This window comes from Pipistrellus hanaki (assembly GCF_964339955.1).
Source record: "Pipistrellus hanaki genome assembly, chromosome: 4".
In the NCBI taxonomy this organism is placed as follows: Eukaryota; Metazoa; Chordata; class Mammalia; order Chiroptera; family Vespertilionidae; genus Pipistrellus; species Pipistrellus hanaki.
The window spans coordinates 7,171,825-7,188,205 of NC_140506.1; the positions used below are offsets into that span (position 1 = coordinate 7,171,825).

The 16,381-nt window shown below is 46.6% G+C and overlaps 1 protein-coding gene across 1 annotated transcript in view; it reads right to left on the bottom strand.

The window, feature by feature from the left end:
• Positions 1–1,339: 1,339 nt before the first annotated feature.
• The window catches only part of MROH2B (maestro heat like repeat family member 2B), a gene marked incomplete at its 5' end in the record, with an annotated part of 50,759 nt that continues 35,717 nt past the window's right edge, over positions 1,340–16,381 (bottom strand). Inside the window, 14 exons of the mRNA XM_084880839.1 lie at positions 1,340–1,471; positions 1,919–1,984; positions 2,588–2,690; positions 3,085–3,219; positions 3,543–3,698; positions 7,375–7,557; positions 7,803–7,949; positions 8,524–8,638; positions 9,042–9,182; positions 9,980–10,170; positions 10,908–11,034; positions 11,561–11,718; positions 12,501–12,653; positions 15,732–15,829. Of these exons, the coding sequence (XP_084736965.1) occupies positions 1,365–1,471; positions 1,919–1,984; positions 2,588–2,690; positions 3,085–3,219; positions 3,543–3,698; positions 7,375–7,557; positions 7,803–7,949; positions 8,524–8,638; positions 9,042–9,182; positions 9,980–10,170; positions 10,908–11,034; positions 11,561–11,718; positions 12,501–12,653; positions 15,732–15,829 (1,880 nt within the window). The 3' untranslated portion in view covers positions 1,340–1,364. The remainder of the gene's footprint in view (positions 1,472–1,918; positions 1,985–2,587; positions 2,691–3,084; positions 3,220–3,542; positions 3,699–7,374; positions 7,558–7,802; positions 7,950–8,523; positions 8,639–9,041; positions 9,183–9,979; positions 10,171–10,907; positions 11,035–11,560; positions 11,719–12,500; positions 12,654–15,731; positions 15,830–16,381) is intronic.

The window sequence follows — 16,381 nt, forward strand, 5'->3', positions numbered from 1 at the left end:
ATCATAACTAATTCTTTAAATAGGTCCTGTGCAATAATTGGGACATACTTTTACTAAAAAAATATTGTTTACCTGGAGTTCAGATTTAAATGGGCATTCTGTATTTTATTTCATCATTCCCACCATGTGTCAGCTGAGGCTTCAATCATCTGAAGACTTTCACTGGGGTTCATGGATTTATTCCCAAGATGGAGCATTAAAATGTTTAGGAAGCTAGCCCTGGGTGTTGGCAGGAGGCATCTGACCTTGGCTCTGGAACTCTTTCTGGGCTGCTAGGGGGTCCTCATGACATGGCAGCTGGCTTTCCCCAAAGTGAGTGACTTCAGAGAGTACAACGCCATTGATGGCCTTGCCTTGCAAGTCACACTTTGTCATTTCATGATCCAATAAAATATTGCATTGATTGTACAGGCCACTTTTATTTTTCTACTCATGTGGGAGGAGACCACTTGGACCCCAGGAAATGAGGCTGGTTCCTTCCTCTAGAATTGAGATACAGATTTCATAGAATAAGCTCCATGAGGGTAGAATTTTCAAATATGTTTTCTTCATAGTTGTAGGGCCAGTGCCTGATACTTTGTAGGCACTCAATAAATATTAGCTAACTGATTGAATAACTGAACTCTGGCCAAAAATCTCTGACCTAGAAGATTCCTTTGGTCCTTAGAAAGTTTTATAGGAACAAAAGATGCTTCTTCAAAGAATCTGTGGATGAAAAGATGCTTCTTTGTATGTACACCACTACATGTATGTAACCTCTCAGGTATACACTATGGAAAAGAGTAAAGAATTATGATTCAGATGCTCTCAGAAGGCGCGCGCGCGCGCACACACACACACAATTTAAGGGGAGGAATACTCTGGGATAAAAATGGAGAGGAGACTACGAAATTTAACATCATGACAGAAAGGGTCTTTTGTAGAGATGTACCCATCATAGTCCTGACACATAAATTATTACCTGAGAAAGAGCAGACAGGTTAGAGTTTCCTGTCAGATTGGTTATTAGAAAGAGAAGTGTGTGGGTAGGAATTCACAGCTGGCTAAGACAGAAGGAAAAGGGGTTGCATGTGGAAATAGCAGTGGCCCTCTTTTTGATGGCGGCAGAATGGTTTCCAGTTCTGTCGTGTTTTGGTATCTGCTGGGATTTGAGTTTCCCAAGAGGGCTAACTTTTGGCAAAGCTGAGTTTGTGGGAGTGGCTTTTCCCTCGTGAAAGCCACCAGGGAGACCCCAGTGGGCGAGGACTACACAGCTTTCAGACACCACCCAGGCTCCGGGCCTTTCCTTAGGATGCTGCAGGCTTGTGAGATACCAGGAGGAAGACAGCAGTCAGTTATGGAACAGCAGTTTATTTCCTGATGGTTTATGGAAGGATGTTCATTTCTCTACACCTTCTCAGGAGGGTCTGCAAGGTAGCCTCGGCTGCTCTCTGGACACTGATACAGGGATCTTGCCGAAGTGCTTGGAGCCCTGAAATAGAGAGAATAGCAGAGTCTGGTGGGGAAGGAAAGTCAAGGCCTGGGATGTATGGTACTGCAGGCCCCCCCCCCCCCCCCACAGAGGGTCAGCTCTAGGTGGGCTCCAGCTCCCAAGCTCTCAGTTTACCCTGAAAGGTAGGATTTAGGGCCATGAGCTGAGAATGTGATTTAACACTGAAATGAGGTAAGAGAAGATCCTGACCTTATGATCAATAGACAACTGGAAAAGTGTTGGCTAGGATGCCTGGAAAGGGTTGAAATGGGCTTGGCTTATACCCCAGAGATATTTCAGCATCCAGGGAGCATCTGAGACAACAATGGGGCACATGGGGTGCTAGGGTTTTCAGTTTCCGGGCTGGTATGAAACTTGGAGCAGCATTTGTTTCTCTCTCTCTCTGAGAATACAATACCCTGAGCAGAAACTGGGGCTGGTACTCACGTGTGATCAGTTGTTCTTTGTCTAGTAACTCCACATATTGGTTGGTCAGATTGAGAACAATGGCATCTAAAACCAACAGGAGGAAAAGATGCTGATTTCATTTAGAGGAAGAGGCCATGTGAAGGGTCAGGTCAGACTCTGAACCTGGTCAGAGGTTAAATGGTCTGGCTAGTGAATGAGCAAACTATACAGCACTCCACGCACCCCTAGGACGATGCTAGGTCTGGAGTGCCGTGTCTGGAGGTCACGCACTCCATGTGCATTTGAGAAAACTCGGACTGTGTCCTCCCCGGGGCAGTGCCTGTGGTTGTCAGGGTTTCAAATGCGTGTAAGACATGATCCCTGTCCTCAAAGAGTTTACAGTGTAGTTGTGGGGTCATATACATGATCCAATAAAGAATCCTTTTCTCTTCAGAGTGGCCAAGCTAGTGGGTCTGTTCACTGTGGGCTTGATCAATTGAACCAGACTTCTTGATAAGACTTAGAATTACACAATAGAAGCATTCTCAGAGATTCACCCACATCCTCTTTTATTTTTCTTTATTCCTCCTCTCATTCTTTCTTGTCATACTCATCTTACCAGTTTTCAAGTTGGAGTAAACTTGCAGTCAAAGCACAGCTAGGTGCAAAGAGCAGACTTACCTGAGGGGGGAGTGGAGGTGCCCTCACCTGTGAGTTTGACGGCTGCACACCTGATCATCTCCCAGGTGCTGTTGAAGAAGGTGAATGAGTGTGTGTGGAGGATCCACAGGATTTCCTGATTTTTCTTGGCCTAAAAGAGATATGTATTGCAAAGTGGGCAACCAGAAAGAGATCTTTTTCTCAAAATCAGCATCCGAGAGGTCATAAGAAGGAAAAATATAAAGGCCAGCGAAACTCACACAGCCATTACTTATTCTATTGGAAGAGGTCTTATGGCTATTCCAACCTACATTGAATCAGAAAGGCACTGGGCTTATGGGACTAATCCACAGGCGTGTTGCAGGAATATAGAACAGATTCCACCCAGGACTTGGGAAATATGGCAGAATACCAAGAATCACTGCTGTCTTTCTAAGACAGTTCTGCGTCTGGCCAGAGATCCCTTGCCCTGTTTGTTTGTGTTTCTGGGATTTGCTGGGACTCTTGCCTGTGATTTTTCCAGGCAACATTGACTGCATACTCACCAGTTTCACACAGAATTGCCTATAGAAATCCCTGGCCGTTGGTAGATCCCGATTGTCAAGGAGACGGTTTAATACTGTATAGAGTTCCTGGAGGCCCAGAAAAGGAATGGAGACCACCAGGACATCACGGCAAGCCTGAAAGACAGAGTTCTCTGCATCGTAGTCCATAGTGCTGGACCCCTTCTAGAAGGAAGAAATGTCTACTAATGTTGGGCAAGGAGCAGTCGAAGTCAGTGATGTAAAGGGCTTCCTAGTCGGGGTTGGCACCTTCCCAGTTTCAAGGGTGAAGAACAAGCTTGGGAAGAGGTGGCACGAGAGAAACCAGGGTTGGAGAAGTGGTTTTCAGGTTCAGTTGTGAGTGGGGACTTCAGTTCTGACTCCAGGTACTTTCTGGGAGTCCGGGTACTTTCGGCCGCAGGAGAGGAAAAGGTGCAGGGGTCTGTGTGGGGGCCACTTACAGCTCCAACCTTGGGATTGTGGTCCCAGAGGTGGAGAAGGAATGAAATCATGCTCTTTTTAATTTCTTCCGCAAAAAAAATCTTCCACCTTCTTCCTGTTAGGGATGCCAGATTTTCAAATAACATAATGGCAGTCAGTCTCACATCGTCCTGCTCCTGTGGCGACAGATGCATGTCATCGGTGAGCCCCCTTTCCGGCCGTTTCCAGCCAGCACCCTCTCCTCACCCCCACCCTGCCTGGCCCCATTTCACAAAGGAAGGCTGGAACCCATGCATGGGCACAAACCGGTCAGCCCCCAGATGTTCCCTTCCCAGCAGCTCACTAACCCACATGTCCAAAGTTTAAATGACTCTGGGTCAAGGGTTTTAGGGAAACCACAGAACCAGAGACTTGGTTGCTGCCTCTGAGTAACTGATGAGGCAATGTGACCACAGGAATGAGAAGCAGGGAGCAGAAGGCCAGGGAGAGTTCCTGTTTATCTTGTATTTTCACAGACCAGCCTGACTGCATCAGGAGCCCAGGGTTATAACGCCTCTAATCTAAACTGCCCAAGGCCCAGGACCCTTCTCCAAGTTCCCAAATACTTTCTTTCTTTTTTTAAAATATATTTTCATTGACTTCAGAAAGGAAGGGAGAGAGAGATAGAAACATTAACGATGAGGGACAGTCATTGATTGGCTGCCTCCTGCACACCCCACAACTGGGGATCGAACCCAAAACCTGGGCATTTGCCCCAACCAGGAATCAAACTGGTGACCTCCTGATTCACAGGTCCACACAAAATCACTGAGCCCCACGGGCTGGCCGGGTGTAAATGCTTTCTAATGGAATTACAGGCAGCTTAGAAATTTTGGCTTTGGGTCTCAGAGAGAGAGGGAACAAACAAAGAAGTGCTTAGCTTATTCTTGCATATGTGAAATTCTGGAACTTATTGTCCTAAATGGTAGGCAATGCTTTTTTAACGATCAAAGGGTATAGTGATGGAGAAAGATGCCTTCTATTACCTCAGGTACTTTGCCGATATGGTTCAGAGTTCTAACAAACCTGGAGGACTTTTCCGAAGTGCTTTTCTCCCAACCCCAGGTCTAGAAAATTAGATTAAAATACCCACATGGGGGCAGAGGAATGAAAGTCGTCCTGAGTAGTAGAATAATATTTAGATTAGCAATAAACAAGGGCCAACAAAAAAAGCATTCCCATGAATACGAGAAAGAAAGAGAAGGTAGAGGAGTTAATTCTGAAGGCAAATTAAATGCATAAGTAGACACACAAACAAAATGCCACGAAAAAGGAAGTCAATAAAGACCGTTCAGAAAACTTAATGCTGGTCTGTGCGAAAGGGCCGGCAGAGTTAAATGAATACATGAGATGTGACCTTGTGTAACAGAAATGTTCTTTAAATGTCCTAGGAATGTGGTCAGGTTATAATTTCAAAAGGTATTCTTTTAAAAAAGAAAGAAAACTGATCAATAACAGAGTGCCGAAAAAGTAGAGAGATATTTACTTAAATAAATCTTCTGAGTTTTCTAAAATTGATGACCTCATGATAGGTTAAGGAAGGATCAGCAAATTGGGTTCTGGGAGAGATATTAGAGTTTAATGTCTTTGTTCTGAATGGAGAAGACGAGTCACAGAGAGCAAGGTGATTGCTCAGGGTGACAGTGTGGGAAATAGCAGCAGCAAGCTGGGCCTGGAGCTGGGACCACAGCCTTATTTTCTCTTCTGCCATTTCATCAGAGTGTCTCCATGTTCTGCAAATTCCTGGAAAATACTTAAATGTTGAAAAAAAAAAAGTGTGTTGGGGAAGGATTTGGAGATCACAAAATTGTATGTTTAATCTGTAGAAACTATAGGGGCAAAGTATCATAAAGTATAGCTAAATATGTTTGCAGAAAGAGAGCATTACTGGAGAATAACATTGCTATGGCCCAAGTTTTATCAAACTTTTATGCAAATGTGATGGAATTGATCCGTATTAGAAATGAGAAAGGTCTAATGGGACCAGGAAGATTTTCGATTGTTTTTCTTCTTCAATAAGATGGAAAAAGATGACCTCGACCGTTAATGTCGCAGGTGAATGTGCCACTATTGTAGGCTCAGATCCAAGACAAGTATGATCACTGGATTAACAGCCACCCCAGGAAACTAACAAACAGATGGGGCTCCGCAGGGGGGAGTCCAGCCCTTTTTGTTAAAGATCGTCAGCTGTCTGTGTAACGGACAAAGAGGACACATTTGCTATGTTACAGAAGACACTGACCTGAGTGGGAGCCAAGTAAACATTTTCAAGAACCAGATGGGAATTAAGAGTAATCTTGACACATTGGAGAAAAAAGTAGGAAATGAGCAGAAAGCTCCTTTCAAAGGTCAGGTTGAGGCTAGCAGGTAAGTAACAATGGACACTGACAAATACGAAACTGGAGAATTACGGACTGTGGGCATATATTGCAGGCTAAAACCTGGAGGTCTGTCCAGTTAATAAATTGCCAGAGTCACAAAGAAAGGGCAAGATTTTGTTTATTTATTTTTTTTTAAAGGAGTGAATGACCAGGAAAAGAGGAGGTCTGAGGTCCCTTTTCTTTAGATAACATTTGATATTTCTCTGGCCTCACTGAGAAGTACAACAGAACCACTGGCTCATAAAAAACTGCAGAAGCTGGAAGATTAGGTTAAGATGAATAATGAAGGAAACAAAGACTTTCCAGTCTGAGACTGGACGTACATAGGTAATCGAATAAAGCCGTAATGTTTCAGAAGGAGGCAGCTAGCAGTCTTCCATCATCTCTGACAGCACAACACGGAAAAAACAGGTTTAGATCACAAAACTATTGATTTAAGTTAGATGCAAAATAGATTTTTACAGTGATGACAGTGAATACACCAAAAACAAACCATAAAATCAAATTTCCCAGAAGTTATAAAGGAAAATGACCTTCCCTGCCCAGGATGGCTGCCTGGTGTTTTCCTGAGATTCGGGTTATAAGATCAGGGGGTTGACAAACTTTGCCCTAAGAGGCCAGACAGTAAATCATTTGGACTTTGTGGGGCATCTGGTTTCTGTAACAACTAATCAACTCCGCAGATGAAGTGGGAAAGCCGCCACAGACATTATGCAACCAGTGAGCGTGCTCCACACAGCCAGTGTGGCTGTGTTCCAGTGAGACCCAATTCACAAAAAGATGCTCTGGGCCGGATTTGGCCTGAAGAGCTGGTTCCTACCAACTCCTGGATGAAATGAACCACATAAGCATCTTGAGCCTCTGACTTTTGGATGTGGAAAAGATAGTGTACTGGGCCCTAGTCCGGTACTGAGTATCGTCATAACTTTCATTCCCCCACAAGCACACTTTGAGGTGAGGATTTAGACCTAAGTAATTGATTTAGGAGGTGAGCCCAGGAAGCATGATGGGGAGTGGGAATGAAATAGGGAAGAGACAAACAGTTAACAACAGAGAATATTAATGAGTCTGTAACCCTTGTGAGAAGGTGGAACTCAATCCTGAGGGGCCAGGATGCTGGGGATTTTTTTCTACAAACTCCTGTTTCTTATCATTTGCGGGTCCTTTCCTAATGTCCAGCCCACCCTGCTCAGACCAATTATGATTCCTGGGCCAGAGAGTCCCCTCACACTGAGAGACACAGGAAGCTAACAGCTTGCAGAGGAATTGTTCAGGTGACCTCTGCGCAGGTGACCTCTGGGTCAAATGACCTCTGAGCAGGCCAAGGAATATGGATGGGACACCAACATTGTCTGCTACAAGCACTACCTGAACCTGTTTGTGTTCACTCACTTCTTCTGGGGAGGGAAGATTCCTGAACAGGCTCACTTACGTCTTCAAAGAAGGTTCTTGTTTGCAGCACTATTTCTTTGAAGTAGAAGCTCACGTCTCGGTCTGTGAGCTGCCCCAGGATCTTCCTTAGAGCCTTCAAGCTCTCACAGACAACTTCGGTGCGGGCCAGGTGGTACAGACCTCTGATGACGGATTCTAGCATCAGCTGCTTATGCTTCCGCACCTATTTTGAAACAGAGTTGCTCAATCTCAAAAACTGTTGTATGTGTGTCTGGAATAGGGTAGAAGACCCCAGACAAGGGGACTGAACGTTTCTTAGGGTCACAGGTCCTGCAACTCATGAGCTACACCTTCAGCAATTTATTGGGATTTGCCCTTCATTTCTTGCAACCAGAAGTGAGTTTGTAATTAGGTATTTCAAAGTCTACTTAAATAAAGTATCACCCCCCCCCACAACCCTCCTGATACCTTTTGAGGGGCTCCAGTAGCTGTATTACCAAGCCCTCGGATGGCCATTTGCCTCAAAATGGCATTGGAGTCCCAGGCACTCTGATCCATCAAGATCAGCACTTCACGGAAATTCCAGTGCCTCCAAAGGATCGGCTCCTTCATGAGCTGAAATCAACACACTCCTCCCCTTTAGTGAAGGGAGTGGCTTCCCTTCAGGAGAGGGGCAAAGGCATCGGAACTACAGTTGAAGAGGAGGCCCAGCTGCTCATGGAGCAGAGGAGGATGGGCCCTCCGTGAACAAGCAAGTCTTGCAGAAGCTAAGCTCTAGATGTGAGCAGCAGCCACAGGTCAAGGTTATGTGGTGATGAGAACAGAATACCCAGTTAAGGAGATGCTTCTAATTAAGCTAAACAGGGAAACGGGGCAGGGAAAACAGGGGTTACTGACAATGACAAGTCTGGACCAGCCAGGACTGCCTTTATCCCAGAGTCTGGGGGACAGTAATATGCTTTTTTGTTTTGTCCCTCTCATTTTTATTCTCCACCCTCCTCTGTCCTGGGAGATTAGCCTTTGAAGACCAGAGGGAAAGAAGAGGTTGAGAATGGGCTCTGTATTTTTCTCATTGGCTGCTCAGGTGCCCTGTCTCTGGAAGTGGCTGGATCCTTCCACTACCAAAGGTCCCTTGCAGAGAAATACCGCAGGAGCCCCGCCAGCCTGCAGTGAGGGCTGCTGGCCTTGCCTCAGAGAAGAACGCTGTGCCGGTTATGCGGTAGTTCTCCGAGGAGGAGGTGAGCGATGGGAGGAGCTGCTTTATGATATCCACTGTGACGCCCTGGTGCCAGACAGCAATGCCCCTAGAAAACACAAGCTTCCAGTTGTAGTAGAGGCTTGTTTATTGCTAAACAATGGAGGACATTTTAGTCTATTTCTCTACCAGGGAAATAAGTCCTCTAAGAAGGAATGTTCAAGGAAAGAGATGGCATACCAAGAGCCCAATATAAATGCAATGTGCCTAGAACTGTTCAATGTATCGCTGTTTTTTGTTGTGGGGGTGGTGAGTTCTGGGGTCATCCTACCACCTCTTCCCAACACCCTTTGCTCCTTCTTCCTTGTTTCTTCTCCTTGACTGTATACAAGCCCTTGGTGGGTCAACTGCTCTCAGTCATTGATTTAGGAGGTGAGCCCAGAAAGCATGATGGGGCTAGCCCATTCTAAGTTTCCTCCTTTGTATCCAGTTCTCGGACATGGGCAGCTTACGTGGCCAGTGCACACACTCCCAAGTGGTGGGTGCTGGGAACGTGGAGCAGCGCCCATAAGTTGTCCCCTTCTTCAGACTCCTTGGCCAGGCCTTCTCTAATGGCTTGGACTTGCAGGCACTTCAGAGTTGAGGTTGCGAGCCTGGGAAGGGGGGACAGTTGGCATCACAAGAGTAAGTCAACCACATACAGCACACTGAGATGTCCCAGGTTCACTCTTCCTCTTTCCCACAATGCCCCTGCATTAATGGATATTGTGCCAGGGAAACACTGGTCAGGGCAGCCTGACCTCACACTTTATTTTTGGGATCAAAGGAAACATCCAGATGATTTGAGCTGGTAAATAATACCACACAATCTCGCCAACCTCTCATGAGAAAAATGAAGCCCTAAAGGATGGAAACTGAAAAAAAGACCGTATTTCACTGATTCTGAAACAACAGGATGCATCTCGCAATGGTTAGTATCTGACCATTGTTGCCTAGTGGTTGTTGGCCTATGAACCAGGAGGTCATGGTTCAGTTCTAGGTCAGGGCACATGCCCAGTTGCAGACTCGATTCCCAGTAGGAGGTGTGCAGAAGGCAGCCAATCAATGATTCTCCCTCTCCATCTCTGAAATAATAATAATTAAAAAATAATAGACACACACACACACACACACACACACACACATTTTAAAGAAAGATCTCAACTAAAGGAAACAGAATGGGCCACCTGGGAAGAAGACAGTTGCTCATTCATTCTGTGACCACTCTGGGCAATTCTGCTGGATATGGGCTTGGGGAAGATTTGCTCCATGGCATAGGGATGGTAGAGCCCTGTATCTTAATGGGTAGTTGAGGCTGTGTCAGAAGGCACTGGCCTTGACTTCTGCAGTCCTAGCTCTGCAACCTGTGATCAGGACAGCTCTAGAAGGCCCTCCCTGCCAGGCCACTTACCGGCAGGGGTCCACCACCTGCTGCTCCTCCCCTTGCTGCATCACCCGCCGTCTGTGGGGGCTCCTGGGAGTAGTGGGACTCTTCAGGTCCAGGGTGCAGCTGACCAGCTTCAGAAGGAGAGTGAACAGCTGTGGGTACAAGCTGGCCACAGGGGTGCCTATGGATACCACTTCCTGGATAGCACAGGCCACCTGAGGGGAGAAAGGATCCCTGATCAGACAGCCTCCTTTCTCTCAAGGACACTCTCTCTCTGGGCTGATTGACAAGTTTGTTTTCTCCCCCAACGATTGCCTCCCAGGCTGACCATGCTCATGGTAAAAATGCACAGAAAAGGAAGGCTTGGGACCTCCCTGGTTTAACTCAGTGGATAGAGTGTCAGCCTGTGGACCGAAGAGTCCCGAGTTCAATTCCGGTCAAGGGCATATGCTCAGGTTGTAGCTCAATCCCCAGTAAGGGGCATTCAGGAGGCAGCCGATCAATGATCCTCTCTCATCATTGATGTTGCTATCTCTCTTTCCCTCTCCCTTCCTCTTTGAAATTAATAAAAAATGTATAATTTTTTTTTTTAAAGGAAGGCTTATTCTGAAAACTTCTCAGCTCAGACTGTTTCTCTCTCTGGGCTGCCATGCTGGGTGGCTCCACAGGGCAGCTGAAATGACATGTGCTTCAGTGGTGGGGTCTTTCACAAAAAGAGGGGCTCTTCAGGTCTCCTAAAGACAAATTTGGAAATCCGGAGACACAGATGGTCTTTGGGCTGCTGAGAAACTTGCTTCTGAAAACGGTAGCCACAGACAAAATCACTGCCACATTTGTCTGTTATAAACCGGAGTTGATTTAAAATCAGGACAGGGGAGGAGAAGTGTGACCAACGCTACATCACCAAGTTCCAGGTGGGTCAGGCATGTGGTGGGCGGGCGGTCCCACTCACCGAGATGGCGTCCATGCCCGCCAGGTCGTCCTCTAGCCCGCTGTCCAGTTTGACCGTCAGGGCTCGCAGGAGCTTGCTGCTGGAGGTAGGGTTCTCAGCCAGGGCCTTCCACAGCGTCTTCGTGTCCCTAGGGCAGTGGGGCAGGAGGCGGAGAAGGCACGGCTCCGTGGAGCAGGAGCGTGTCCAACGCATTCACTCTAAAACCACGTTATGTCTATCCAGCACTTGGAGGCAGAGGGACAGGTTAGCATGCCTGGGGCCATAAGGCTGTTATTGAACAATCCCGCATTCTGGCCTTGGGTTACTGAGGTTTGTTAATGTCCACCAAGACAGAAGCCACTCACAAAGGTGAATTCTGAGTGACCAAAGAGAGGAGAAATATTCACCTTCCAATATTCACTTATTCCTATGGTGTATTTAAGAAAAAAAACAAAACAAAAAACCTCATCATTGCCCAATGAGTGTACACACACACAGATATGCTAATATATACACACACAGAGTAGGGGAAACATTAATTTTTAAATGAATGAGACATTTTCAACCTTTGCTGTTTTCAACCTTTGCTCGCTACCCTTGGGACAGTGGACCCTTCCCCAGTGGCCTGCAGGGTGGCCTTTCTGGGAGGAGGGGCCAGTGCAGTCAGGATGTACCTGTCAAAGGGCAGAGGCTTCTGTAGAAGGTTGGTGACAACTGCCTCCATGTGAAAGCTGGCTATCTGGGAGATGGCTTCCAGAATGAACTGGAAACTTTGCTTCTTCTGCCTGAGGAGTGGCATGTGATAGTAAATCATGCCCAAGATCTCCAACAGCTGAAAAGAAAAAGCCAGAGCAGGCATTACGTTGTCATTTCTCCCCAAGGACATGAAAGGCTCAGGGTGTGTATGGTCAGCATATTGGTGGCTGGTGGGTTATAAAAGATGTTAAAAATGATCATAGATTCTGCACATGGCCTTTCTCTTATCTGGGAGCAGTGTATATGCTCTGGGTCTTTTTCTCTCTCTCTCTTTTTAAAAAAAATATATTTTATTAATTTTTTACAGATAGGAAGAGAGACGATAGAGAGTTAGAAACATCGATGAAAGAGAAACATTGATCAGCTGCCTCTTGCACACCCCCTACTGGGGATGTGCCCACAACCACGATACATGCCCTTGACCAGAATCGAACCCGGGACCCTTCAGTCCGCAGGCTGATGCTCTATCCACTGAGCCAAACTGGTTTCGGCTGGGTCTTTTTTTTTCTTCTTTTCTTAAATCAGTTTAGCGAAAGGCTGCCTTTGGCCCGGTGCTGTGCTAAGGTACGCATCGTGAGAAATTTACCCCAGGTGAATAAGATTTAGAACTCTCTCAAAAGAAAGGGGTGGTCTGATAAAGGCTGTTGAGCATGTACTCAAAGGCTTGTGCACAAGACAGATGGTGTGCAAGAGGTACACAGGACTGTCAGGGGCATCCACAAGTCACTTGGCATTGCTTTGGAGGGACATCTGGTCTGGGTCTCAAAGGATATCCAGCCATTTCAAAAGGCAAACAGAGACGGCGGGAAAAGGCATCTTCCTCAGAAGGGTTAGGATTCTGCTTGGCTGTCAGTGTACCTGATCTTCCAAAGCGGGTCCCTGGGCCTTCAGGGCGGCGACCATCCACAGGCCGCAGGCCACCGAGCAGGGGGCGCTGAGGCTCTCCAGGCCGTCCAGCAACTCCTCCAGGAACGTGAGCATCTCTCCACTCGGGATGAGCTTACTCACAACCTGAGAATACGCCGGAGAAACTCACGCTAGCCACCACCTCGCTTCAAGTCTGGGCACCCAACACATGCAGCTACTGCTCATTCTGGGATATTGGAGACCAATGGGTGTGGCAAACAGTGAGAATAAGACTGGGGCCTTTGACACCAGGGAAAACACTAAAATAGGGCATAGTCATGACCCTTTGCCTCTAAGCAAACTTTTCCTGGAGTCGCCTTTTTGTCATTTTACATTTATCCCATCCCAGGTCTGCTGATGCAATATTCTCTCCAAACTATTTATACTAATAAAAGGGTAATATGCTAATTAGACTGGGAGATCTTCCAGGAGACCTTCCAAACATTCTTCTGGACAAAGCCATGGTGGCGGGCCTAGGTAGAGGTGGTTAGAGGCAAGAGGGGAGGACAGTTGTGGGTGATTAGGCTGGGATGGGACGGCAGTTGTGTGATCAGCCTGGTGGTGGTAAGCAGACCAACAGGGGGGCCAGTTCGGGGCAAGCAGGACGTCAGTGGGGGTCAGTTGGAGGTGATCAGGCCAGCGGGGGAGGCAGTTTGGAGTGAGCAGGCCAGCAAAGGGGCAGTTGGGTGCAAGCACACTGGCACAGGGGGCAGTTGGGGGTTATTAGGTTGGCAGGGGGGAGCATTTGGGAGGCAAGCAGGCCGGTGGTGGGGGCAGTTGGGGATGAGCAGACCAGCAGGCAGAGTGGTTAGGGGCAATCAGGCAGGCAGGAAGGCAGGCAGGTGAGTGGTTAGGAGCCAGCAGTCTCGGATTGCGAGAGGGATGTCCAACTGCCGGTTTAGGCCTGATCCCTGTAAACCAGCAATAGGACATCCTTCGAGGGGTCTCAGATTGGAGAGGGTGCCAGGGTGACCTTCTCTAAGGGATTACCCTTTCTTCACTGGACTTTATTTTTCTCAATGATCACTACCTGGCTGAAGGACACCCCCCCCCCCCTGCCCCCTGCACAAATTTCGTGCACCAAGCCACTAGTAGTGTTATAGTATACTTCATAAGGGAAAAATGACACATAATGTCTACACTGTAATTTATATCATTCACAGTACTTCACATATATTTTATATAGCATAGCATAGAATTAAGTCTTGCATCTCCCAAAGAATAGCTAAGACTTGAGAATTCAGGAAAATCTGTCACTGTATACTCAGTGCCATGCTAAACACCAGGTGCCTACATACACACGCAGAGTCTGAACTCTTATGAGCCTGTATTTTGCTCACCCCAGTCTCAATATTAAGAGTAGTCAATAAAAGGTCAAGAAAATTAAAACTTTACAGTTTTGATCTCTACAAGCACTATGCAGAAAGTTGGTTGATAGCAGTGTGTGAGTGTGAGTTTGAGTGTGTGTGTGAAAAGTGAGCAGTTTGAATGAATTCCAGGAGCATTATCTAGGGCTTTACCAGTAACTAACCATGTGGTCATAATCATGAGTCTGTAGGTATGAGCACAACCCTCTTCACAACCAGCTTCCCCTCTTACATGGCCTGGTAATGTTTGGTAGGACCATCCTTGAGAGGAAATGGTTCCTTTTCATGAGCACTCGTGTCTCCCAGTTTGTGAGTTATCATGGTTCCTACATCAGAGGCTAGACTAGCCTGTTCTATGTAGCACCAAAGGCTAGCTTGGGTTCCAAGCTTATTGGTCATCTTTTTTCTTTATTCTTCTCCTTTTTTTTTTTTTTAAATCACATTGTATTGGGTGTTGGTTTACAAAGAAAGAGGAAGGAAGCTCATGTTTTTGAGTACTATCATGCATCAGACATTCTTGGCCATGTGACATACCAGTATGCCACCTTCCCCCCCAAGTCCCCATGTTGCTTTTCTACCATATTCTGACCACTTTCTTGTTGTCACCATTGCTGCCTCCTTAGTCCAAGTCACCTAATCTCACCCCTAGACTCTCCTAGCTTCCTCCAAAGTTTTTCACAACTGGCACAATTTCACTCTTGCCAGCCTATGTTCTAATCTAAACATAGCAGCCAGATGACCCTTCAGAAGCATACATTCAGTCACATTACCCCTCACAGAACCATCGTTAGTCCATAAAAGGTTTTTGCAAATTAGGCAAAGGTGTACTATCCTCTATTCTGATGGACTTTGTTGGGCCCTTCACTGATATCTGGAGCTAATTGCCATAATACATACAACTCTACAGTGTCTTCTTTAGGAGTGATGCTGCCTCACACGGGGGATGCAATGCTGCTGACTCTGTGTGTTTTTCATAACTGGCACAATGGTAGGTAGTGGCCCGACTCTTCTGCTCAAAACCCTCTGTTGGCTTGACATTTCAATTGCAGTGAAAGCCAAGGTCCTTAACAAGGCCTGCAAGGTTCCTGAATCAACCCTGGACTATCTCTCAGATCTCATTATCTATGTTTTTCTCCACAGCAGGGCATTTGCACTTGCTGTTTTCCCTCTGCCTAAAATATTCTTTTCCAGATGTCTGTAAGCCTCCCTCTTTCCCTAAGGGGTTACCCTTTCTTCACTGGACTTTATTTTTCTCAATGACCACTACCTGACCTGATATTTGTTTGTTGGACTCCATCTCCTGGGATGCAAGCTCAATGAAGGCAGGCATTTTTGCCTTTTTCTGTTCCTAGAGCTAAGGACAAAGTCTGGCATATGGCAGGTGCCCAGGGCATATTAGGTGAATAAATGAATGATTGAATAAATGAATGAATTGATCAACCAGTCCTCATAACATCTCTGAGAGGTAGGCTAGGTCATTGTTTTGAAGTTGAGGATTCTGAGCTTTGAACAGTACTTACAGAGCGTATCTGAACAACTCCATAGCCCTCGTTCCTTCTACTCCATCCACTGCCCCCCTCAGCCTGGAGCGGCCACTTGACTGACGAGGTTCCCCAGAGCATGACATGAGCAGTAGCAGGCCTCAACTGTGCACATGTCAACCCAGAGTTCATAAACGACAGGACAAAGGCCTTTCATTCTACTTGAATGGCTGTGCTGCTGCCCTCTTTGGTAGTGAGGTGTACACAGCGTACTCATTTGAAAGTCAATCTGGAATTGTCTTTACAGCCCCTGGCCAGTCCTTCGTGTCTCTTACCTTTGCTATTCTAGAAGAAATCTTGAGCTGGACCTGCACATCATCAGATTGCAGGTTTTCCAGCAATCCCTGCAGTTTTTCCACTTCCGGGTGAGCACCTAAAATCAACCACAGGAAACATAGGTCAGATTTTGTAGACGTGGAGGAGGCTGGCTAGCTTGTGATGAGATCTGAATTCAGCTGCTGGACACTTTCAACAGACACACTGCCTGATGGGACAGTGAGCATAAAAACAGACACAGGGTGGGGGCATGAATGGGGAGGGGTGGGAGGTTGGATTGGGGGGTTGAAGACAAATATGTGAAACCTTAATCAATAAAGAAAAAAAAAAAAAAAGAACAGACACATATTGAGTAGTTTCTACCTGCCAGGCACCATATTAAATACTCGCATACAGTGATCTCATTTGTTACTCAGAAAGGTCATCTGAGGTAGACTCTGCTGCTATTGTCCCCATCTTGCAGAAGATACAGCTGAGGCAGAGATATGAAGCCATCTGGCCACATGACGGTGAATAAAAATAGGAAAGGCAGAACTTGTGCCTTGGTCTGTCTGACACCCTGACACCAAAGCCAGGCTCTTACTACCCCACAATGATGCTGACTCTGTTGGACTTCCGTTCTGTGGTGAGCTTTGTGGGGGGAATGGGA